This window comes from Babylonia areolata, chromosome 20 (assembly GCF_041734735.1).
Source record: "Babylonia areolata isolate BAREFJ2019XMU chromosome 20, ASM4173473v1, whole genome shotgun sequence".
NCBI lineage: Eukaryota > Metazoa > Mollusca > Gastropoda > Neogastropoda > Buccinidae > Babylonia > Babylonia areolata.
The window spans coordinates 17,225,759-17,252,924 of record NC_134895.1 but is presented as its reverse complement, the minus strand read 5'-3'; the positions used below and the strand labels follow the sequence as shown (position 1 = coordinate 17,252,924).

The window sequence follows — 27,166 nt, the reverse complement described above, 5'->3', positions numbered from 1 at the left end:
GAAAACTAAAAAGAAAGGGACCTACCTAACACCACATGGGCATTCTACACCAATAGGCACAAAGCCAATCAAGACAGGTGAACGCTCTTCATGTATACAGTGTCGAGTCATCCTTTTAGCGCACGGTATCACCCAGTCATCCACCTCTGAGCCATGCAGGGGCACATGACAGTGTCAAAAAAAGAAGAAAAAAAAAAAGAATAAGAAGAAAAGAAAGAAAAATGCATTATGTACACTGAACATGCTGATATTGAACTGAACTGAACTGTGGTTTAATAATACACACAAAAAGTATCCCAGAAATGATATAAATTAAAAATAACTGATACTACCACATCACAACAATACAACAGAACAATAACAATAAACTAAAAAAAAAAAAAAATTATCCCCGCACCCGCCCCCCACACCCCCTCCAAAAAAAAAACAACATCACACAAACACCTAACATATCAGTTCTTTCTTTCCAGCAGAATTGTAGTTTATGTTTCAGCCTCTCCTCTCTTCCACATACACACATTCAAACATATGAAAACATACAATTATTTCGGAATAAAAAGGATGAATACCTTAAATCAAAAGACAGCAAACACATGTCCTGCAAACTCAACAGTACACACATCCTGTAAACTCGACAGTACACCCTCTAAACTCTACGGCAGATATGTCCTGTAAACTCAATGGTCATCTGCATGATGAATGTGGAAAGGGTAGGGTGGGGTAGGGAGGGAGAGGATTGAGGACTGGTTGTGGTTGTAGGGAAAGACAAGTAGGTAATGCCTAACAGGTGGGAACATGAAACAATCAAAAACTCACACAGGACCAAATGATTTTTCTTCAAAAATCTGACAAAACTTCACCACTTTGACTGTGAAACAAAAAATAAAACAACCCCCCCCCCCTCCCCCAAAAACATGAGTATACGAGCATACTGAACCACTAAAGTTATGTCCATGGAACACACATACTACTGCACATCCTGTATGCATGAAACGCTAACTGTACACTCTCATAAAGCAAACTAACTTTGGTGGGTATCAATCCATCATGAAAATCGTTCAATGTTAATTCTCTTTCCAGCAGCTTATAGGCTTCTTGATGATACAGACACACGGTTGGGTCTTGATAAAGAACAATATCACTTGAGATCCACCACAAAGCGAGAACACAAATAATTTATATGCAGGTGAAATAATGCTCATGTGAGCAAGTGTGCACAAACATGTGCACACATCCCATGCAAAACACATATATATAAGATACCTGGTATTTTTCCAATGCCCCACTCTTTCCTTGAAGACATGGAAATAAGAAAAAGATAATTATGCAATTATGTATGAAACTCGGGGATTTTTTTTTAATTTTTGAGTAGAAAATGACAAAGAAGGAAGTAGCTTGAGTTGTATCTTTGTATGTGCCAACAACTGTCAGTCATGGAGCTGACTTACCAGTACCTCTTACAGCAGTTAATGATCCATCACAAAACTAAAAAATCAAACATACACCCACAAAAAATCTTCTATCACATGAAAGCCAGTATTCAAAATTCCACACCACTGACATCATCTGCTGACAGATACTCTCAAATTGGTTCATTTTTCTCCCCCTGTACAAAGAATCTGTGAGAAATAGCTTTTTAACTTAAATATCTGAAGTGAATTATAAAAACGACAAAAAATGTCAAATGCTGTGCTGTACTGTTCTAAGCCAGTGATTGAAAACTGTGCGCACAAGAGCTAATATCAACATCATCACCAATTCATCATCTCATGACAAACCCAGTTCAGCTGAAGACACACGCAAAGCCCTCTCTCTTTTCACATGCCTATGTGAGTCCTCCTGTTGACTAAGCCACCTTAAGGTGCACAGAAGGTTGCTGAACAGTAACCAAACTGCATCTCGGTGTCAACCTGTTCACACATTTTTCCACTTGAAGTTGGCCTATTTGCGTTTGGGACAAAGGCCCATTCACTTCTGGGATGCATGCAATGTACAATGCTATCTTTTGTATGTAACTAATAATCTTTTCTTTCCTTTTCTTTCTCCAAATATATATCCAACTATTTGGTGTGGCCACTGTAACTGATTGTGAGCACAACACCAAATGTTTTTTCCGGGTTTACTGAATCTTGTGCCACTGACTGGCAATGTTCCATCTGACTAGACTTACAGGGGTTATAAGACCATTCTTAAAAACAAAGCTGTATCTGAGGAAACAAATAACGATCAAGGTATCACACAATGTATTCTTGTTATCTTAAAGCATATTGAATGAGCATATGAAATTATATACTGAGTATTCAGGTACACTTGGACAGGAACAAGCTGGTTTTAAAAGAGATTTTTCAAAGTTAGACTGTTTACTTTATATGCTATTATCGATATCTTGTTATTTGAAAAAAAACAGAAAAAAAAACCCTATAATGTGCTTTTTTAAACTATGAGAAAGCATTTAACAAGATTTTTCAGCTCAAATTTTGGGGTGAGACAGGGAGAAAATCTTTCCCAACAAATGTTTACATTGTTTTCAAACAACATGAAATCCCACTTAAAAGCTGACCTAGATGGATGGACAGCTATTGCTAGTGAGGTAAGAAAAATGAATTTGAGTGAATAGGATTGTGATACTTTCTTGAAATTATTTGTCCTGCTTTTATGGAGATGACACAGTAGTTTTCTTAGAGACGGCCACAGGTTTACATAAAAATCAGCATGTTCATTGTTGGAATTCATGTTGAGTAAGAAAAAGAATGAAAAGAAGATGTGTTAGAAGACACTGCAGACCAGATAAACTTATTTCAAAGAAAATCATACTGTAATTAAAAGATTTTTTTTTCAAAGTTGACCATCAGATTTGACACATTTATTTTTTTGTGTGTAAATACAAAGCAACATGAGCCTGGAAAGAAAAATTCTTTTGCAACTTTATTATGTATAGAATGCAGGAAAAATAAACATGTGGAACAAAAGAAGGTAATTATATTTTTAATCAATGTTTATAATTACCCACTATTGAAAATCTCAAGAGTTATTCGCCTTGGCATAGGATTTCATGGGTGATTAGCGTTTTGAAAATGTATCCAAAATGAAAGACTTTGTGATCAATGTTCTACAAACGACATTGCTGATGAGTTTCATTATCTGTTTCTGTGTCCCTTTTTTGATAGCACCAAGAAAAAAACGTCTATTTACAAATCATAGAACCCAACCAAACTCCGTTAAATTCCACTATTTTCTGGGGGAAAAAAAGAAAAGAAAACACTGTTAAAACTTGAAGCCTTCGTTTCAACTATTCATGTGCCTTTTCAGTAAAACTTTGTATACTGATAGCGAAAATAATATTGTCTATTTGCAAAGGAAAAATAATTTGTGAATGTGTATTTGCTTGTTGGCTCGTGTGGGCTTTTTGTGTTTAATTTTTTTTACATCACTCATTTTATTCATGTGGTGTGTATAAAAAAATGCTGATGTACAATGTTTCAATGCCCCCTGGGAGGAGCACATGAAATAAACTGCTTGCCTTGCCTTGCTTTGCCCTGACATAAAGACGTCTTGTCATCTTATCCTGTCGTTGTAGGAGAGGAGCGTGGCACCCTGAAGATGCGTCAGTCTCTGGAGTACCTCCTGTCCTTCTTGCTGTCCTCCTTGATGCGCCACTTCATCAGCTCCACGCAGGCCACAGCATCTTCCTTGCTGTCGTGACCCCCATCTGCACAAATCACACCGTCCAGCTTTATCACACGTGGACTATGATATGGATTCTTTTATAGCGCCTTTCCTCGGCTGGAGACCAAACTCAAAGCACTTAACAAATGAGAGGTCATTTGCACAACAGGTTACCTACCTGGGTAGGACCAACTGATGGCTACCCCTGGGCGCTCATCATTTGTTTCCTGTGTCATTCAATTAGATTTCAGGCATGCACACATACACTTTCAGACAGACGTGTAACAGTGTACCTGTATGACTACTTTAAAACTTTGTATACTACTTCATTCATTTACCCCGTCATGCATGCAGCCTTACTCCATTTTCAGGGGTGTGCAGGCTGGGTATGTCCTTGTTTCCAAACAAGCCTGACAAAAAATGCTTTTATATTTATATTTATAAAAGATACAACAGCAGCTCTGTCAAGCCTAACACAAAAAAACATGCTTTTATAATTATATTTGTAAAAGATGACAACAGCAACACTGCCAAGCACGCACTCACCATCAGCCTGGGTCACGGTTAAGTATGTGTAATTAAACATGCTTTTAAAATTATATTTGTAAAAGATAACAACAGCAGCACTGCCAAGCACGCACTCACCATCAGCCTGGATGATCTTCTGGAAGGTCTCCAGCATCAGGTTCTTGAGGGCCCGTTTGTAGGGAGGCCCAAGGCGATGGGGGAACACAATGGAGGTGTCCACCACCGTGGAATGGATCAGCTGTCACACAACATAGTCACACACATCTGTGAGAAAGCCTGCCCTACCACCATCATGCGGAGTGATGGCCAAGAGGTAACGCGTTCGCCTAGGAAGTGAGAGAATCTGAGTGCGCTGGTTTGAATCACGGCTCAGCTGCCAATATTTTCTCCCATTCCACTAGACTTTGAGTGGTGGTCTGGACGCTAGTCATTCGGATGAGATGATAAACTGAGGTCCCGTGTGCAGCATGCACTTAGCGCACATAAAAGAACCCACGGCAACAAAAGGGATGTTCCTGACAAAATTCTGTAGAAAAATCCACTTTAACACGAAAAACTACTAAAACATCACACAGGAAAATACACAAATAATGGGTGGCAGCCATAGTGTAGCGATGCACTCTCCCTGGGGAGAGCAGCCCAAATTTCACACAGAGAAATCTGTTGTGATAAAAAGAAATACAAATACAAATCATCATTACACTGCCAAGATATCTACCAACAGTGCAGTAAGATGTGTTGGTTGCAGTGTGATGTTGTCTTGTGTGACAAGACTTCTACTTGTGGTGGGCCATCATGTAATGTGCAACACTGTGAGAATGCTTTCCTCCCATGTTGGCATTGCAATCTACAATGTCTCTTGTTCTTGTTGCTTATAGTCCAGCCAAGTGCACACGGCCATATCAGGACTGTCAAACCATACAAATGTTCAACCACGTCAACACAAAACTGTCACATCTACAAAAAAACCACTAAGACAAACCCACAAATCACAGTTTATGACACAGTATCCCAACCATTTAGCTCTTTAGGGCAAAAAGACTAGGCCATGCTGAGGATGCCAGCCACTCTGCTTAATTTATCTTCCCCTGATTACAAAAAAAATGGTAGAAAAGAAAAAAATACAATACTCCAAAACTAAACACAAAAAGGCCATATAGGCAAATAACACTGCAGAATGAAGCTAGTGCCCATCCCATTGTTTACAATTTCACTACCTGATCGCCAAAGCAAAACAGCACAGACAGTACATCACAGATTGTGGAAAAAAGAAGAAAAAAACAGTGCCAAGGCTTGCTCAAAAAAAGCGGGACTGGACTGGGAAGGCAGAAAAAGGAGACAACAGTGAAGGAACAGAAAAAGCAGATATAAAGAGAGCAATAGAAAAAAAGAAATTTCTAGCGCAGAATTTCCAGAAGGCAGGGATGCTATTCTATCACACTGCCAAGATACCTGGCAGTGCAGTATGGTGTGCTGGTTGCAGTGTGATGCAGTCTTGTATGATCAGACTTCTACTTGTAGTGAGACATGGTGCAATGTACAACACTGTGAGAATGCTCTCCCCCCACCCCTGTTGGCATTAAGATCTGCAAAGTCTCCACATTGCTGTGTCCCTACTACAACACAGAATTACAGTAATGCAACTTACATATACCGTAAAGTTCGGTCTATTGAGCACACTGGTATATAAGCCGCACCCACTAAATTTTGGAAAAAATTGAACTTTATACATACATAAGCCGCACCGGCTTATAAGCCGCACTTATTTCCGGTACCGGAACACATACTGATACCACAGAAAAGCTGTCAATACTGTTGGTTATGAAATAAATACAAGCGGGAAACAACACAGAAAAGCAAGCGAAAATACTGCTAGTGCCACAAAAAAATAATAAATAAACACAACAAAAATAAGATCCATAGTTTAGGGATAGTCACATTTATTCAACATCATCCTGTTCACTGAATCCACTAAAATCGTCGTCTTCATTGTCCGAGTTGAAGAAAACTGGCACAGCTTTCTCCGCCATCTTGTCACTGACTTCAGCCTCGCTTTCACTTCATGAACATGAAGGTGGAGGTCGCTGCTGGTTCGTCGCTTGCACTGTCGTCTGCTAGGTCGATCGCCTTCAATTTGAAGGCTGCATCATAGGTATAACGTCACGTTTTCGGCATGATGAGGGTGTACGCTTGAGCAGAGTAGACCTGAATGCTGATCTGAAGGCTTTAATATGTGTGGATTTGATTTATAAAACGTGAACAATTAGCACACTATCCTGAAGCTCATCCAAAAATTCATGGACAGAAATCATGATTTTGGCGAGTTGAAGGGCAGCTAAGAATAGACGAGAACGTGACACTCCCGGGATCGCTAAAATCCGCAAATAAGCCGCATCATTGTATAAGCCGCAGAGGCTGAAGCTGGGGTAAAAAGTCGCGGCTTATAGACCGAACTTTACGGTAACCTGTAAAACAGGTCAACAAAAATATGCTGTAAATTATAAAAATACTCATAAAACATAAAACCTGCAAATCCACGTGTTTTAATGCACTATTGGACTCTAAACATGTTTTTTTTTCTTTACCTTGAGAGCGATGAAATCACTCTCTAGACTGTGACCAATCAAAATGGTCTTGTCGGTGAACAAATTCAGGAGTATGGCCTGGACGTCGGTCAGAGTCATGTCCACATCCTTGAGGTCCGCTGCTGTCAGTCCACTGAACCTGTAACATTCAAACGGGAGTTTCTGTATCTATGGTACCAAAAATCAACATGCAGAGCTATTCTTTTTTCTTCTTTTTTTTCTTTTTTTCTTAAACAAAATCCTTGGCTTGTTGGATCATCTAGACAAAGCAGCCTCTGCAGTTGGCATGGAAATCAGCACTGAAAAGACTAAACTCATGACCAACAGCACACAATGTAACACTTCAGACATCAATGTCAGCGGGGCAAGTTTAGAAACAGTGAAGACATTCGAATACTTTGGCTCCATCATATCAGATGAAGGTTCAAAAGGAGACAAGGACCGCACAAACAACAGCTGTGACAGCATGACTTTAAGCCATCTGGAGAGACAAGAACAGCCTGCACGCCAAGATAAACCTATTGCCCCCCCCCTTGCCTTGTCAGCCTTCCTCTACACCTACAAAAATTGGGAGCTCAGCAGACATGCAAAAAACAAGATCCTCACAACTGAAATGAGATATTACAGGCAACCACTACACAGACCATGTAACAAACAAAGAGGTCTGCAGCAAGATCCAACAAGCAATAGGACCTCATGATGACCCCCTCACAATCATCAAGAAATAGAAAATGAAGTGGTATGGACATGTTTCCAACTCAGCAGGACTTGCAAAGACCATGTTGCAAACATCAGTCAGAGGAAGCCACAGACGAGGGAAATGGTGGAAGAGGCAGGAAGACAATGTCCAAGAATGGACAGGTATGAATCTGGCAGAATCCCAGAGAGCGGCGGAGGACAGATATAGGTGGAGGAAAGTGGTGGTGTTGTCTTCAATGGTTAGAGCCGAAGCATCTGCGCTACTAGCTGCAGCTTAACTCCTCAACCAGGGAGACAGTTTGCCAGACCACACTGTCTTCCTCACCAACTGCCGAGCTGTCCTACAAAGCCTCCAGACCAGAGTGGGGGACAAAACCTTGTGGGACATCCAGTCTGAGATGCAGGCTGTAAGTGCCAGAACCACAACGGTCCTGCAGTGGATCCCCTCTCACTGCGGCATTGCAGAAAATGGAGTCAGACAAGCTCTCCAAAGCAGGAAGCAGGCTCACCCAATCTGCCCACCCCCTTAGCTTTGGGGAGTCAAGGACCATCCTGCGCAGCCATTTCAGAAACAGCTGGCGAGAACAGATACATCTGGGAGCAGAGGAGGACAGCATCCATAAACTGGGTCAAGCTCAGCAAGTCATCATTCTCAGACTGCGCACAGGCCACTGCCAGCTCCTCTCCCATCTCTACAAACTGAAAATTTCCCACACAGACCAATGTCCGTGTGACACCGCTCCTAAAACTCCAGCCCATGTCCTGCAAGACTGCCCTCTACACAAAGAGCTGAGGTGCCAGATCTGGCCCTGTCCTGCAGCGCTCCAGGACAAGTTGTGGGGAACAGCTACAGAGCTCCAGTGGGCTGCGGACTTCATAACCTACTCTGGAATGAGCATCTCAACACGGCCTGGGAATGCTGAAGAAGACGACGACTTCAATGGTGCCCCAACAACATCAGCAGAAGTCAAGGGATAGGTAACAGGTAATGACTAGCTACATGATGGGTTTCAGTCTCAATGTGACAAAAAATCAGCATTCTAAAATCTTCTCTGACTTTTTTGGGGTTTTTTTGGGTTTTTTCCACATTGGCTGCATGTGGGATTTTTGTATCAACATAATAAGAAACCAACATGTAGCCAGCAAATATTACTCCAAAAAATAAAATCAATGACTTTTTAAGAAATTGCAATCAAAACACACACACACATACACACACCAACACACATACACAAAAGGAATTCCAGCAGAACCTACCTGGTGTTGTAGTCTACAATAGGATGAAATGGCTGGACAAGGGATTCGAACACTGACTCCCCTGTCATGTTCACCACCGTGACACGAGCGAGCTCCAGCCCCCCTACGGTGTAAACCTGTCAAAGAGAATAAGGTACTTTACTATTTAACATGCATGAACCAAATGGCATGCAATTATTTACTGACTGGAAATCTTAAGCTCCAATGAATATACTGTTGTTGACTTTGTTCCTTTGTTTGTTTTGTGTTGGTGTTTTTCTCCCGAGTATTGGAATTAAGATAGCAACCGACATGGGGAAATTCTCAGACAATATTGGACTATAAACCGTATGTTCTATTACGTTACAAAAATGCAACCAAAAAAATTGCTTAAAATTGCTGTGTTTCTTTCTATTTATTTGAAAATGACAAAAAGAAAATTGTTTGGTCAATAATCCATAAGCAATGTGACATCTGATTTGATTAACCTGAATTATTTTTATCACACTGTGTTTTGTCATGATTCCATGACTATAGATTTTCAACTGAATCAAAAAAAACATCCGCTGATGCTTTCTCAGACACATGCACATTCAGGTGCACTCCTTGATGCTTAATTCCTATCCAAGGGAAATGACTGCAAAGAAGAAAAAATATGTTCAAGTTCAAGGAACAAATCAAGATAAAAATAATAAACAGGTAAATTTTAACAAAGTACACAATCTCAGTAAAGCAACTGCAACAAAGGTTCACCTCAGTTTTTAAGATCCCTGGCATTACACCACTGTTCATAGACTGCGCAGACTGCGGCACAGTTCTCTGATGAACACAGAGCTTCTGATAAGTTCGAAATCTTGGGGGTCCAAGAAACTCTTTTACAGCAGTTCTAGAGGTTCCCAGACTACCTTCAGGGGGTCGCTATAATGCTGCAGCACATTCTTATCAAATCTGCATTGCCATACACACACAAAGGCAGGTATAGCTTCTAAAATAACCAACTACATTTCTAAACCAAGAAAGGACACACTTCATGGAAACAGCAATGATGAGAAAGGAATTAAAGAAAGGAGAAAAATGGGGCGGGGGAGCACTTCCAGAAGGCAAAGGGAAACAATTCTTCATAACAGACGATCATACTGAAGCAACCATGCACAAAATTCTCTTTTCATGTGGTTGTTCTAGACATATTCAATACACCCCAGAGAGATGCACAATATTCATTCTTTTCATGTGGTCATTCTAGACATATTCAAAACACCCCAGAGAGATGAAACAATATTCATTCTTTTCATGTGGTCATTCTAGACATATTCAAAACACCCCAGAGAGATGCACAATATTCATTCTTTTCATGTGGTCGTTCTAGACATATTCAAAACACCCCAGAGAGATGCACAATATTCATTCTTTTCATGTGGTCGTTCTAGACATATTCAAAACACCCCAGAAAGGTGCACAATATTCATTCTTTTCATGTGGTCGTTCTAGACATTTTCAGAACACCACAGAGAGATGCATGATATTCACTCTTTTCATGCGGTCATTCTAGACATATTCAGAACACCCGAGAGAGATGCATGATATTCACTCTTTTCATGTGGCCATTCTAGACATATTCAGAACACCCCAGAGAGATGCATGATATTCACTCTTTTCATGTGGTCATTCTAGACATATTCAGAACACCCCAGAGAGATGCATGATATTCACTCTTTTCATGTGGCCATTCTAGACATATTCAGAACATGCCAGAGAGATGCATGGTATTCACTCTTTTCATGTGGCCATTCTAGACATATTCAGAACACCCCAGAGAGATGCATGATATTCACTCTTTTCATGTGGCCATTCTAGACATATTCAGAACACCCCAGAGAGAGATGCATGGTATTCACTCTTTTCATGTGGCCATTCTAGACATATTCAGAACATGCCAGAGAGATGCATGGTATTCACTCTTTTCATCCTAGAGAACTGCTTCATGAACACACAGTGCGTCCTTTGCATTTTTCAATGCGTCAGGGGCCCACATTTAAGTAGCACAGCTCACCATTTCACAATCCAAAGCATAGATGCCATAGTTTCCATCTCGTCTAGGGGACCCAGGCATTGTGCGCATGAAGCCACACAAGTTGTCCTTTTTGTTCCGGTCATGCACATGGTTCTGTACAACAACGACAACAACATTTCCATTTATAAAGTGCCTTTCCATGTAAAACATGCTCAACTGTGCTGTACAGTGTAAAAACCGATGTTTAAAAACATGCATTTCAACACTAAAATGAAAACTTTACAAGCATAACCCAATGCTCGAACAGCCAACCAAACACTCAAGCGCTAATTTATGTTCACACACACACAAAAAACACTCATCACAGGATATGCACACTCATCATACATATCACCTCAAAACACCTCTGTAATAGAACAGAATATGTCTTTATTACCAAGTGTACCAGGGTCACAAGAAATATTGCAATATAACAATACTTAAAAACCCTATCACAATACACCTGAACCATCGTCATCATCATCATCAGCCAATGTAAAAATCAAGACATTTCATCAACTGTCTTTTTTTGTTTTTAGACCTAGACAAAAGCAGAGAAGAAGGTGAAACAAAGGGAGAACTTGTAGATAAATAGGAAGGTTATGTAAATTAAACAGAAATTAATGTAGTTAAGTGTTAAAAAAACAAAAAACACAAAACAGACATACTGTATACAAAAACAGCTTCTCACACACACACACACACACACACACACACACAAACACACACACTCACTCACACACACACACACACACACACACACACCAAGACAGAGAAAACCACAGGTGGGTGCAGAGTGAAAACTCATGCATGAAGGCAAATTAAAGAATCGAACCCTGAAGCTCACTCACCGCCGCCATCTGGCAACCTTTGCTGCTGATGTCTGCACTACAACAGTTGTAGATATGCTGCATGAACCCCGACTCTGAAACGCACATAACCTTTCATTCATCACCACAACGACAAAGAGACACAAAAATCATTTTATCGCATCAATGTTCAAACAAAACAAACAAACAAACAAAAACAAAAAAAAACACACAGGAAACTGTTGTGGTGGTAATCTTCCCCTAATCTTTGTGCACCACTGCATATTACCCAAGACAAAAACACACTCAATGAATGCACCTCACTTGCAAAGTAACAAGCAAATAAGAATAAAAAGCCAGGGGGGACGAAGGGACGGACGGAGTTCAGACAATAATTACATAATCATTTACATAAAATCAGATATTTTCAAAACATATCAAGCATATAAAGGAACTGAAAGGTGCATACAGACATTTTTGCATATGTCAAGATAAAAATTTTGACACAAACTTCACAGTAAACCCTGACTCTCTCTCTCTCATCCTCCTTCACTCTCGAACACAAAAGCATACACTCACACATCAGTGTTTCAAAAAGATGGAATACAGCGTTCCTCAATGCAGGAGTCTGATATCTATTGCCCCATGCAGCACTATTGCCAGGCAGGCAGGTGTCTCCAGGGGTGTTAGTTTCAGCAACCAAACCAACCCCTATTTCAGTGCAAGTGCTCACACACTAAATGCCATAGAGCGTTAGTCTCAGCATCAAAAGCAGCCCCTGTCTCAATACAAGTGCTCACACACTAAATGCCATACAGCGTTAGTCTTAGCACCAAAACCACCCCCTCTCTCAATACAAGTGCCCACACACTAAATGCCATAGAGCGTTAGTCTTAGCACCAAAACCAGCCCCTCTCTCAATACAAGTGCTCACACACTAAATGCCACAGAGCGTTAGTCTTAGCACCAAAACCAGCCCCTATCTCAATACAATCACACACTAAGTGCCACAGAGCGTTAGTCTTAGCACCAAAACCAGCCCCCCTCTCTATACAAGTGCTCACACACTAAGTGCCACAGAGCGTTAGTCTTAGCACCAAAACCAGCCCCCCTCTCTATACAAGTGCTCACACACTAAGTGCCACAGAGCATTAGTCTTAGCACCAAAACCAGCCCCCCTCTCTATACAAGTGCTCACACACTAAATGCCATAGAGCGTTAGTCTTAGCACCAAAACCAGCCCCTCTCTCAATACAAGTGCTCACACACTAAATGCCACAGAGCGTTAGTCTTAGCACCAAAACCAGCCCCTCTCAATACAAGTGCTCACACACTAAATGCCATAGAGCATTAGTCTTAGCACCAAAACCAGCCCCTATCTCAATACAAGTGCACACACACCTCAGTGCCACAGGGCGTTAGACTTAGCACCAAAACCAGCCCCTATCTCAATACAAGTGCACACACACTAAGTGCCATAGGGTGTTAGACTTAGCACCAAAACCAGCCTGTCTTAATACAAGTGCTCACACACACACACTGCCATCATCAACATACATACATACTTTTGCGTGGGTAGGCCCGACTCCAGTGGTATTCACACTCCTCCTCACGCACATAGCTCCCGTCAGAGTTGACCATGAAGCGTTTCCCACACCGTGAGCATGTTCTCTCGTTGTCTGGAATTAAGCAGGTCATGCCACATTTTCTGCTACAGGCAAAACACTTATCATGGAAATTTAATTCAGCACGATCTGTCCTCCAACTCTGATTTTCATAAAACACCATGCCCATATTATCATTTCATCCTCAGCAACACAGCACGTCATTCATAGGACCACATATTCCATTGCTGATTCTGCCTTTAATCATTTTAATAGTTTCAGTATGATTCGATACTTTAAATAAACTTACGCAGAGGTACAGTATGTAAGAGGCAAACTTTAAGGCTTATACATGAAGTGATATCCTGCTAAACTGACCGAGCTGACCATGCCTACTCATATTGCATAATGGCTGGAAAACAAGCTCCTCTCAATACCAAAATGAAGATGAGCATCATCATACATACCCCAATAAGCTAACATACCTGAAATTCAACTGCCATGTTTCTTTCTTTCTTTCTTTTTCTTTTTTGTTTTTTTTTAACCTCTCACTGCTCTGAATAACCGCACCTTTACTATATATAGTTTGACCATCTACCATCTTAAAATATACAAAAAAGAGAAAGACAGAAAATGGAAAAGGGGAACAGACAGGGAATGCGATCCGGTTCTCCACTTTTATGTCTTCATGTGCTCTTGTGTGATAACATGCACCACTGTATATGTACCGTTTCAAGTGAGGTGCTTCGTGCCCATCTATGGGGAGTTTGCGACATATAAGTAAAATATATTATTATTCATTAGCATCATACCCCTGAGACCTCCTGAACGTCAGCCTGGTGACTCTCACCTTTGAGTAAGGTGTCAGTGTCTTGGTACGACTTGCCCAGAATGACAGCTTTGCCGGGAGTGTCGGGGCATGAACGAGGGTAGCCGTTCTCTTCCAGCTGTTCTATGGACATGGTGTACTTCAGCAGTTTCTGGTACAGCTCAGGCTCTGTTGGAGAACACCACAAGTGTCTGCTGTCAGCATAAGCTTCCTTTCTAATATAAACACTTTTTTTTTCTTTTCTTTTTTAAATGAAAAAAAAAGGTAAATGGGAACAGCTATTTAGTGAATGATTCTCATCAACCTGAAAACAAGATATAAAGTGTGTGTGGAGTGAGAGAGTGAGAGAGAGAGAGAGAGAGAGAATGAGAGAGAGAGAGATAGCATGTATGTGTGTACGCATGTGCAAGTGTGTGTATGCAAGTATGCACATGCACCAACATGTTTTAGATTCACTCAGTCTGGAGGAGACATGTTTATTTCTTGTCACAATGCTGAAAATACTTTTGCAAGAAACTAGGTTTATATTCATCAGAAAACCAATAATATTCTTTACCACCAGAGAAGCTTCAGTACTGTACTCCTTCTCCTAACACCCAGTTAAGAGAACCGTACCCTATCACAACAGAAGTCTAAAACCCCCCTCCCTACCTGTTAAAGCCACTTCAGTTTTCCTGCCCAACACCGAGGGGCGGTGGAGGGAGAAGTTGGTCTTGGCGGCCCGTGCCCCTCCCAGAGTGGCCTCATGGGACTGGGACCGACCAGACCACTGCCCCTGTTTGGGTGTCGACGCCCCTGGCATGCATTCCTTTGCCTCTGTGCGCAGGCGGGTGATCGTGTTCACAGCCACCCGTAGGTAAATGTTTTTGTTGCTGGAGCGCTCGTATGCCCCTGCTTCTTCTTCCAGAGCCTGTCATCAGAGAGCGAAATACTTTGCAACACGGTCTGAGATTTTCAATGCGTTACATGAGTGTACACTCAAACATGCACACACACTCACATGGTTTTACACACACACAGAGAGCGAAATACTTTGCAACACGGTCTGAGATTTTCAATGCGTTACATGAGTGTACACTCAAACATGCACACACACTCACATGGTTTTACACACACACACACACACACACACACACATATATATATATATATATATATATATCAATCACAGCTTGCTCAAGATATGTACTGTTATGAGGGTTTTTTTTATATTCTTTTTTAATCTAATAGCAATATCAGTATTGTTTAAACAGTTGACATACTGTTGTTCAGTTCAATCGATCAATCAAAAAAAATTCAAGAACTGGCTTGTGGGCAACAAGACAGCATAAGATAGTACATTAGTAAAACATCATTTTAAATACAGATACATAATTTTGTAAAGGTATAGCACATTCAAAATATTCATGACAAACAAAACCACTCAAGAAATGTCAGTTCTTTCCCTTTCTCACATAAACTCTCTTACCTCCCTCTCCCCTCCCACCTCTCTCTTTTAACCACCCCATCCCCAGTCCCCATTCTACCACCATCCCATGCAACTCCCACTTCCACCCCATCCACTCACATCACAGCTTCTACAAAGTCAAGATCAATCACTATTTCACCCACTTTGGATTCAAGTTTCTTTGGGTCCATTTCCAACCTATATGAGTTTGAATGTAATCTACATTTTGACATGTTCACAACTCAGACATGGATTTCAGCACTGAGCATTTTGGTTCTGATTTGTTACTTGAAAGTTCCATGATTGTTTCACCATGGTTTCAAACATGAACAGAGATTCAAAATATTTTCTGACACCAATGATGTTGACTGAAATCAATTATGGTGTACTGCAAACTCCAGCTGACTGAACAACAAAACTAAATGACTGATAGTCTCTTGATTGAAAAACAACAACACATCTGACAAACCGAATAAAATACTTAAATACCCATGCATTATCCATGTTAAGCCCAGTTCCCATATTTGCAACAAACTATTCAAAACAGAAGGCTGGTCTGAGCTGTGCAATTGTTTTTTCTGTGCCTAAATATGACATTGTTATGACTCAGAACCTTCTAGGATACCAGTATTTCTTATCAGTTTGTGGTCATAATTCTGTATAGATATATTTGTCAGCAATCTGGTGATTGTATTAAGCAGGGACAAGTAATGACATGATCAGCACTCACACAGCAGCAACAGAACACAGCAATTATTTCATATTTCCTGTTTTCAAAAATGTTTCTTAATAACACGTTACCACTCGCATTTTCCAATATCACCTTTTTACAAACCTCTCTACCTTTTCACAAGTGTCTCTTTTTCACAAACCTGTCCTTTCTTGCCATTAACATGAGAACATGACATGTCCCTTACTCTCTCTACAAAACAACTGCTGCTTTGTCTTTGTGCACCGCCCCCCCACAGATACCCCCACCTTTTTGAAAGCTTGTTCCTCGGAGGAACAGCACTTGAGGCACTCCTCGATGATACGGTCAAGATACTGCTGACGCACGTTGCTGGGCACTTTGCTCCCAAAACTGGCCGGGATCACTGGGCGTTTCAGGTTGGTCTGAAAGCACAGGACACATCATTTTTGCTCTCAAAATCTGGCCTGAAAAAATCCACTTGCGAGACCGTGTATCTTCAACCATTTTGTCAGCTCCATATGAGGAAAATACGCTATCCCTGCATACATTTTTTTTCTTCTGAACCATGCACGAAAACAGTACTGATGTTTATCATCTTTCATAACAACAGATTTCTACATGTCTGAATTTGGTGTTTAGTAACAGCTCTAAACAAACAAGCACAGGTCATATACCAACTTTCTTACCAGGTTTGGAGTGTGAGCGACACGTTTTCCAGTCTTTGAAGCTGTGATAGCAACTGTCGTCTTCTTTGGCACTTTGGCACCAGAAGAGGTGGAAGTGGTAGGGGGAGGCTTTGGCACGTGGGCAATTCGTTTCTTCACTCCCCCTGAACTTGAACCATCTGGTCTTGAACTGGTAGCCAACCCTGACGTGGAGGACTAATGGCAAACACAGACATTGGAATTTGCTTTACTGTTTTACATGACACCACCTAAAATCAATACATAAAAATTGTTTTTTCAATGAACCATACATCACACTTTCTATATAAATCAATTTCAGGCATGAAGACACAAGACATAAGAAACAATGGTTAACCATAACTTTGCAAATTTTCAAGTAAATACTCAAAATTTCAAGTACTGTTATTGACTCACTCTTGATCTAAATGCTTTCAATCAGATTTTTTGATCAGGTGTTAGCAAATGCCCATTTCCACTGTTTTCTCAGTATCTCACTGTGCACATCCATACCTCAGGCAAATAAGAACAAAATGTCTGTACATGATTCAGCCTGTTTCAAAGCATTTCAGGAAAATCTAAAACCATATTTTATCATCTTGCAGTAACATTTGTTTTTAATCTTGTGAAAATGCAACTTACATAAAAATAAAAATTAAACAATACATAAAAACATCTGATCATTTTTTTTTTTTTTTCATCATCACAAAACAGTGATATTCTAACGAGCTTTCTCTTTAAATGTGTTCGCAAAGTGTTAAAAGTTGCTCAGAGGAACTATACATATTCTGCTGCAGCACAACCCCCCTCACCCCCCCCCCTTCCCCCAATCCCCTGCCCCCCTCCCCACCCATCCCCACCAGTCTACACACTGACCCCACAAGCAAGGTGCCTCTCCTTCACTCACCACCTCTTGTTCCTGCACAGCCAGCATGGCAGCTCTCTCCTGTGCCCTCTGCTGCATCATCATGATGCGGTTGTGCATCTGTTCCTGGGGGCTGATCAGGTGCCGGGGCCTCTCCTTCTTCAGCAGCTCAGGTTTGCGGATCTGATTAGGATAGGAGGAATGGGAGAGACAACCACACAATAAACGATCACAAAGAAAAGCAGCATAACTGAAACAAACGACAAACCCAAAGAACAGCAGCAAAACAGAAACAAACAAAAATCAGTGTTCACCGATTCTATGAAATGTACACTGTTCTTGATTTTCTGCACTAACTTCATGAATCGAGATGTGGTTGCTGGCCCAAGCTGTTGAAATCATACGCCAATCAGTGCATTTAGCTAAATAACATTACATTTACAAGCACATTTTTATGAACTAGAAACAAAAAAGAAATGCATGTACGCACACACACACACACACACACACGCTTACACACAAGCTCTACTCTCCCACACAGAGCAAACGCAGACAAGAACTGGACAAGCCTGCAATGAGTGCAAAACCACGAGTCTGAAGTGTACAATCATTCAGCATCAACACAGCACCTGTTCAGCTGCTTTATAGGCGATCCTTTTCTTCCCTGGCTGTGGTGCTCTGGCAAACAGACTGCTGATCCCTGAGCCTTCTTTCTTTTGATCCTTCGCCAACTGAAATCATAGCAACACTGAAGTCAAGACCTATCACTGTTAATGTTATGCACAACTCCATAAAAAACTAGTATTATTACTTATGTATTTGCATCTAAAGTTAAATGCGGAAAGTAATTCAGCTCAAAATGACATGAAGAGACGAAGAGACAAAAGCAAAAAAGGACACTCTTTACCTATCTTCTTTTGCTCTTGTCCAATCACTACTTGAGCATTTTGCTGAAAAATCTCTCATTTCTCTGTGACACACCTCTCTCACTCTTACATGTGTACATTTTTGTCATTAATTTGTAATAACTAACTGTAAAATGACAATTAAAACTAAAAGCAGCCAAATTTATAACACAAGTTCATAATCATTACAACATGACAACTGCTTTTCAGAATCTGTACAATTAACACACACATACACACACACACACACACACACACACACACACACACACACACAGAGCCACACACAAAATTAATACCTTTTTCTCAGCCTGGCCAGTAATCTTTTTTGGCAAAGGCGCTTCCTCTTTGAAGATGCGGAAACATTCTTCAAACGTGTCTTCTTCTTCCAAGTCGCTATCTTTGATGTAAGCACTATAATCCACTTCTTCCTCCGCAGCTCCCCCAGAGTCAGAGGAGTCATCCTGGAAGTCGGCTGGGGCATAACCGGCAGAAGTCGTCTCACGTTCACCTTCTTCCTCCTCACTGTCCTCTCCAAAGATGGAGTTCATTCTTTCCAGAGTTTCACTGCTGCGCTTCCTGTGTAAGTCTGACGTTGTATCACTGGCCCTCTCCCTTTTGTGGAAAGAACTGGAGGTTTTCATTTGAATACTGCTTGTGTGTTTTCCAGAGGAGGAACTTTTCTGTGAGTTAGAATCGGAAAACCTGTGTTCTTTCCCTGATCTGCTGGAGAGTTGACCTTTGTTGCTATGTGTTGACCAGTCTTTCGAGTTATTTTTGACACTGGAAGTGGAACCCATTTTGAGAGATGCATGGGAACTGCTATGATTATGTCCACCAGATTTTTTGCTGCCTGAACTAGACCTCTTGTCAACTGATGATGATCTGCTGTCTGTGCTAGAGTGCCTATCACCTGAAGAAAGCTTGTGCCTGTCTGTGCTTGTATTTGCCAACTTAACTGAGCTAGCTTTGCTGTCTGAATATGAAGGTTTCGCAGATATCTTTTTAGAATCAGATTTTCTGTCTGAACCTGAATTCTTCAAAATAACAGATGCAGAGTCTGTCCTATTAGTCTTATGGTTCTGCTCACGACTCAATGATTTACTTGAGATAAGTTTTGATATTTTACCTTCAGAGCTGGATCGTCTGTCATCAGAATCTCGGCTCATGCCAACAATATCACGATCAGATGTACTTCGGACATCTTTCGAGATTTTACTGTCAAGACTGTCAGTACTTGATTTCCTGGCTGAACAGCTTTGCAACACAGGCTTGCTTAAGGAAGGAGAGGAGTGTTTACTAGAAATGAGCAGCTTATCACAAGAAGATGTTTTTGACAAACTTTTACTTGAGGACGGTCTGTCTGTGTGGTTGCTTTTGGGTGCATTTGTTTTGCTTCTGGTATGTCCATCGCTGGTCTTAAGCTGTGACGACTGCTTGGAACTGTGAGTGGCCTTCTCTGTGGAATGACTCTTCTCTGTAAAGTGATGTTTAGCAGATGCTGAAGATGACATTCTGGAGCCACCTGAGGAGGACTGACCAGCTTTTTTCTGTGATGATGATGATGATGGTTTTCCTGTCTTTTCAAGCTTTTCACGTGAAGAACTTTTGGACAGTTGGCCATGACTAGATGACTTCGATGACACATGTTTTGATGCAAGTTTTTCACCTTTTTTGTTTTCACCACTGCCTGTTTTACCTGACACATGCTTGTTCACCTCTTTCTTATTTGATGAAATTTTGTCTTTATCTGAACAAGATCTAGAGATGGCAGATTTTTTGTCTACTGATTTTGGAGAAGAATGCTTTCGTTGCTTGAGATCAGACTCACTGACAGTTACACTGGGTACGTCAATGAAATCATCTTCTGAGGAAATGTCATCATCTCCAATGTTCTCAAAACTGTTGGATTTATTATCAACTGTAATAGTCTCCTCTTCCTTCATCACTTCTTCCACTGACTGAGTGTTTTCGTTGTTGAAGTCTTCTTCCTGATCGCTGAACTGCCCTTCAGGCAGGTCCTCATCAATTCCATTGGGACTACTGCCAGTCAGAGATTCACAAGACAGACGAGTCCTTTTGTTAAACGACCCAGAAATGCGAGCTTTTTTCTCAGTAGGCTTGTAGTCTAAAGAACCACAGTCTTTGTTACATTTGTCCTGAGATCGCCCAATCAACCCTCCACATGAAAAATTGCACTCTGGATCATACTCCAAGTCGGCACTTTTAGCCTTCTTGGTTTGGACATGATCTTCATGCCGCCGCTTCAACTCCCTTTTAGGTGTTGGCTGATAGACGGGAATGCCCAGATCATCTGTGACTGGTTCAGGGACTGGTAAGGAAGGGGTCTTGGGAGTTGGGAGGTAAGTGGGCAAAGCTGACCCCCCAACATCAGACTCTGGATATGGAGAAGACGCCTCGTTTGAAGCACATTCAAGGGAAGTATGATACTGTTCAGGTTCTTCAGCAATAGGAACCTGATACTTGCTACGGTTGTCAGTGAAGGAAGGAATGCAGAAAGACCCTGCAGTGTTTTCATGGCTGGAGCCCGGTGAAAGCAGAGATGCTTTTTCTGCAGGCTCCGAGTCTGAGGTTTGGCTGGGTTCCTGGGAAGAAGTGGTGTTGGATAATGCTGATCCGTCTGTTACCCGGAGACCACTGTCTGAAGCTGTACTGTCCAAATCACAACCCCCCAAAGTGCCCACTGCATTCTCTGAAATACACAAATAATAAACTTCCAAAATGACTTGGATTAGAAGTCCTGCATATGTACAATGGAGGTAATGGTTATTACAACCCATCCTAAACCATTCCCTCTATACACACCAGAATGAAAAAAACCCCAACCTTTTAACACTACAGAATAAATGGTTATGCATTGAAACACATGCAAACAAACACACACACTTGCATACACAAACTGGTGATAAATCATTAAATGCTTTGTTTAGTTTACCAACTGATTAACAGTAATATATTCTCTTCTACCCTTCACACTGGTAATAAATCTAAATATGTAAGATTATAAAACTTACATCACAATTTACAATAAAGCCACATTAAAAATCCAGTTTTGTAGTTTGTGTGAGTAGAAGTGAAAACAGGGTATATTCAAGACTTGACAGGCACAGAATCACTTGGTCAGTGGTTGATGGGGAGGATGGGGGATGGGGTTGAAAAGTAAGAACAGGACAGTTTCAGTTTCTCAAGGAGGCGTCACTGCACCACATCTGCTAGGCAGATGCCTGACCAGCAATGTAACCAACGCACTTAGTCTGGCCTTGGGTGCATGCACATATATATTTGTGTACACTCTCTCATTGCCATGGGGTTTTTTCAGTGTGCCAAGTATGTGCTGCAAACGGGACCTCAGTTTATAGTCTCATCCGAATGACTAGGCACTCAGTTTTATTTTCCTGTCAAACTTGGGAGAAAGAATGAGAGCGTGATTCGAACCCAGACCCTCATGGACTGTATTGGCAGATGAGTGTCTTAACCGTTCTGCCACCTTTCTGAATTGTTTGAATACATCCCTTATTTTTCTTTATTAAAATAGGTAATTACCTCTGGTCTGATAGCCACATACTGGTGTGATTTATAAATGAACCTTTCATTTTATATTCTTTCACTCAGATCTTTCATTCCTGCACTTCTTGACACATTCCTTATATATACAGAGTGTGTGTACATATATATCTGTATATATATATATATATATATACATATATGTATTTTTATATATATATATATATATATATATATATAACCATCATCAAAATACACTTCTTCTTTCAAACGAACTTTGATGAGGAATGTATAAATTTCCTTCGTGGGGTGCGACTCCCTGTATGACCGTTTTTAGGCCCGCCATGGGCAGTCATAATCCATTTTCCGGGATGGGGTTGGCGGGGAAGGGACAGGTATTTCACTGTAATGTGCAACATCCACTACAATTTTCTGTTTTCATAATAAGTAGGCAATAATCATTGTGTAAAACTGTAAGTTCATTGGATTACCTTTTGATAATTTTTCAACATCATGTTTCGAGTGCCTGAAATGGCAGTATGGTCTTTCGCATAGTCCATTGATATAATACTGACAAGGAATTGACGCAAAAAAGCCACAAGAGCGAAACATGACTGCTGTTTCAAGGAACGACGCAAAATTTTCACTCTCATTCAGCACTACCACTCGTCAACACGGCCATGATTGTTTGGAAGTACCGTGACGAGAATATGCGAGATTTTACTGCGCGAGTTAAAAACAAAAACAAAAACATGAAAACAAAAGCAGGTGGTCTAATCTGCACATTTATGTAAACTGGCAAAACAGAAAATAATGAAATACACTCGGTATTCACGATATGATTAAATGTTCCAATAATTGTCAGTCTGGTTTTATTTCCGCTTTATTTACTTGCAGAAGATTCTGCTTTGTAGCTACGACAAGCCCAGCCCTCCACGACATGACGCGCTGACGAGAGACGATTTGCATGTTCTCTTTTGTGCAGTTACTCGGGATCAGGATCTGTACGTCGCAGAGGCCAAAATGGCCATCGTCCCCCCCACCCCCTCATCCCAAAACAACTACTACTACAGCTGCTACTGTTATTGATGAGAAACAGTCGCTGGCAGGGGTCTTTTGATGGCATTCCATTCCGCTATTGTTTTCACAAAGAATTAGTTCCCAGTCTTTAGCTGGTCTGTCCTGCAGAGTGGAATGACATTGCCCTTGCTGTTGTTGAAAGTTCTTCTTTCTACTGTAATTTTTTTTATTGTCTATATCATGGTCTTTATAAGACGTAGGTTTGGATCTTCTGCTGGTTTTACTTGCAGTTGTCAAGAACTTTCCTGGTGGTAAGGCCGGTATTTGATTGTCAACAATCCTAAACATTGTAGTAAGCTGTATGGTTTTACGACGATCCTCTGAAAGTGGTAAATTTTTATTTTGTAGCATTTGCGTCACGCAGCCTGGATATCGTCCCTTGATCTGTAATCCGAGGTAATGAATCTGGCGGCCTGGCGTTGGACTCTCAAGCCTTTCGATGTCCTTTTTTAGGTGGGGGTCCCATGCAGACTGCTGCTCCATATTCCAGCGTTGAACCGACAGGTGAAATGTATGCCATTCGGCGGCTTTCTGGGGGGCAATTCCTCAGGTTATCTGAGAAAGCCGAGTGAGCAGTTGGCTCTTTTGCAGAATGTTTGTAATGTGGCCAGTCCATTTCAGGTCGTTTGCCCAAATTCCATGGAAACGCTCAAATAGCATGAACAAACTTAGTGTGTCAGTATTCTCTTTTATGAAAAAACAACAACTTTGTACCAGGAACATTCGTAGATCACGCTGTGTGTAGTGTGTGTGTGTGTGCGACGTGCGTAAGAGAGAGCTAGAAGGGGAGAGAGAGTACGTGTGTGCGTGTGTGTGTGTGTGTGTGTGCCATGTTTTTTTTTTCCTGGGTTGTTTATTAATACCGTGCCTGTGTGCGCCATGGTGTGTGTGTGTGTGTGTGTGTTTGTGTGTACCGAAGGAATGGAGAGAGAGATACATGTATTTATTTGGTGTGTGTGTGTGTGTGCGTGTGTGTACTGAGAAAGAGGTAGGAATGGAGAGAGATATCTATGTATTTATTTGATGCACGCACGTGCCAGTGCGCGCACGTGTGTGTGTGTGTGCGTGTGTGTGCGTGTTGAAGTCACTTATTATGCAATCTCTCCTTTTAGGAAAATGTGTGCTCTTTTTTTCTTTTTGTGAAGCGTCTGCAGGTGATTGTGTCAGATGTAGGGTTACTGCAGAGAGTAGGAGGTCGGGCAGTGGAGGGCGTAGTCAGAATAGGGGTAATGGGAGTAGGAGGGTGTGCATTGGGGATGGTAGGAAGGGGGGGTGGGGGAGATGGGGTGAGAGCAGCACTGGGGCGGGAGAGTAAACCGCGTGTGTTGGGTGGGTGGGGGCGGGTGTGTGCTGATTATCTGGTTGTGGTTTTCCGCAATTTATCTCTATTCTTATCTTATCTGTCTATTATAATCAATGTGCAACATAGTAGGCTATGCTTATGATTATATTCAAAATAATGTTTCTTAACTCTTGCTGTTTTTACATTAAGAATACCAATTATTACCTGAGAGTGGATGTATGTATGAAACGGTGTATGTGATATTTTTTACATTTGTGTCTTCGTAATATTCGTAAAAGCTGTTGTTGACTTTTACATCTATGTTCCCCATGTTGTTTACTTGTCTATGTTGTGATAATGCACCTGACCAAATTTCTCCAGTCGGAGATAATAAAGTTATTCTTATTAAGACAGGATTTTCTGTGGTTCTCTGTGCACAAATTACGTCTTCACTCGCTTAATTCATAGTGTATAAAATCAGACATAAAAAGAGAGAGGGAAAAAAAGAAAAGACTGTCTGTCTCTCTTCTCTGTTGGTTATGATCTTATCGTACGCTCTGCGTTATATAACCTGAATATCTTTATTGTACATGGTGACCAATATTCACATAGTCTTCAAGGAAAATTGTACTGGCTATTCAACCAACGTCATGTCATTCATCTGTTGACCAGCCGGCATGAATGACCCTAAAGAACTGTTTTCCATTTTAATCGTTTGAAGCAGACAAAGAATTTTGAATTGAACCAAACTGAATTACAATACTGACGAATCAGAAGCTATGCCTTCAATGTTATAAGTCAGGAAAGAGATGTGTTGTTTGTTCATATCTCTCGCACTGCCCGGCGGAACACGTATGAAACATGGGACCCATGACACAGGCAGGGCCGAGTCCTTAGTTTGTATGTCTTCCATTGGATCAGGTCGTGATGAACCGACACCAGTACGTGGGAAGCACTCAGTCACATGCTGCTGTCTGGACTTTGTTCTACTGCGTGTCAGTCTGCCCTGGGTTCTGGGGGTCTCTGATATCATAGAACAGTTCTGTTGATGGGGTTTCACTTCATGTTGGGCTCCAGGGGGGCTCTGCTTGTCTCCGGTCTGAGCTCCTCGGCCAGCTGGAAACTGACTTTCAATCTGGTCAGCATCTGTACAAGAATCATCCAGCTGCTTCACAAAAGTCTGGTTGTTGTTCTCTTGGGTATCAGTACTGGGCAACGTGATAGGGGAAGATTGTGCAGGGAAATCTGTCTGGGTTGGGGAACCTGCACCAGTTTTCTCAGTTGTATGTTGCTCAGTGTAGCTGGGTATGTCGTGCGGACTGGGGGGTACTGTTGCATCCAGTGCTAGACACTATGTGTTCTGCAGCACCTGTGGGGAGTAGTGTTTAAGAGAACGAAGCGTCGTAGAAAGCCTGACCCGCTGTGCGCGGACCGTGTGACGTTCTTGGTGAGGGTCCATGTGTCATGGGTTGGTTGTCCACTTCGCTGTCATCACTGAGGTAACCGTCATGCGCAGTGGTGTGGTTGTCTGGGGTGAACACCAGTCTGCCACCCCATCTGTTGATGACTGTCCTCTCTGTGGTCTGCCGAGCGCGTTGGGGTTTTGAGGGGGTCTGTTGGCTGTGGTTCAGGAGGTGCTCCAGCACCTTCCGCAGTGATTCCACCTTCCTCCAGCAATTCAGGACCGCGTGCAGGACTTGGGGTGGGACCATGGTGCACTGCCCCACAGTGCTGTTGTCCAGTCGTCCGCTCTGACCTCTGTTCAGTGCTCATGCGTTCACGTGTTTTTTGTCTCTGAAGTGGCGGAAAGCAGTTCATGTCTGCGGTCCACGGGAGGTCAGTATCAAAGCTGCCCGGGTTGGGTACCTGCTGTAGAGGACATGCTTCCACACGAACTTGGCTTTGACTTGCTTCATGTTGGTTGGCAGTTTCGCGGTTTTGGCTGTACTGGTTTGGGTGTTGTTGGTGGTGTCTGCTAAAGTTATTTGGACTGTCATTTGCATCGACCGTGGTGGTCGAGTCTCTTTTCCTGTTGTTTCTATGAATGTTCCATTTTTTGTTGTTGCTGGAAAACAGGCGACCTTTCCAGACATATGCATGATTGCCAGCATCTCTTGCTTCCTTGACTAACTAGTTCTGGCGATTCGTCAGGTCTGATTCCGAGGGTGTCTGCCATCTCCTGTCTGCAGTCACGTGCTCGCAGAATGGACAGTTTATCCTGCCACCGAAACAGACGGGCAATGATGGGGCGGGTCTGGTTGTAGTTGTTCGTTCTTCTCCCGATGCGATGAGCTCGCTCCACGTCATCAACTGTCCATTGCTTAACAGGAAAAAATCTATTTAGCAACTGGACAACCTTTCGAATGCATTGGAAGTCATTTTCGCTCAGACCTTCGCTAGGACCTTCGAGAACATTAAAGAATCTCAAGTTGTTTCGGCGTGAAAAAGATTCAATTCTATCGACTTGACTATCCATTTTTTTGGATATATCAACAAAAAGGTCTTTTCACTGAAACAGCTTTTCGCATTGCTGTTCTAAAATGTAACACTTACTGTTTAGATGATCAATTTCATGTTTCAACTGCTCGTTGTCTTTCTGTATTTCTTCGCACCAAGACTCTAAGCCTTCTTGTAGCATGTGTGTCTTGAGGTTGATATCCAGCCATGGCAAACATTTTCTCA

At 41.7% G+C, this 27,166-nt stretch overlaps 1 protein-coding gene across 1 annotated transcript; it reads right to left on the bottom strand.

The window, feature by feature from the left end:
- Nucleotides 1–426: 426 nt before the first annotated feature.
- LOC143295266 (uncharacterized) lies at nt 427–22,795 on the bottom strand. Its single transcript, XM_076606856.1, has 15 exons — nt 22,614–22,795; nt 18,897–21,310; nt 18,322–18,423; nt 17,735–17,875; nt 16,831–17,025; nt 16,432–16,566; nt 14,658–14,916; nt 14,028–14,174; nt 13,139–13,252; nt 11,616–11,689; nt 10,765–10,878; nt 8,736–8,851; nt 6,780–6,918; nt 4,312–4,432; nt 427–3,709 (listed from the first exon to the last, which is right to left on the bottom strand). The coding sequence occupies exons 1-15, from the start codon at nt 22,732–22,734 to the stop codon at nt 3,606–3,608; spliced, it is 4,296 nt and encodes a 1,431-aa protein (XP_076462971.1). The 5' UTR covers nt 22,735–22,795; the 3' UTR covers nt 427–3,605.
- Between the last annotated feature and the right edge of the window lie 4,371 nt (nt 22,796–27,166).

Excerpts from the sequence above, each read along its gene's own strand:
- LOC143295266 (XM_076606856.1), bottom strand. The coding sequence starts at position 22,734 with ATGTTTCGCTCTTGTGGCTTTTTTGCGTCAATTCCTTGTCAGTATTAT. Across the intron at positions 14,175-14,657 it reads AACTGAAGTGGCTTTAACAG|AGCCTGAGCTGTACCAGAAA; the intron begins GTAGGGAGGGGG and ends GTTCTCCAACAG. Across the intron at positions 13,253-14,027 it reads CACTGACACCTTACTCAAAG|ACAACGAGAGAACATGCTCA; the intron begins GTGAGAGTCACC and ends GCTTAATTCCAG.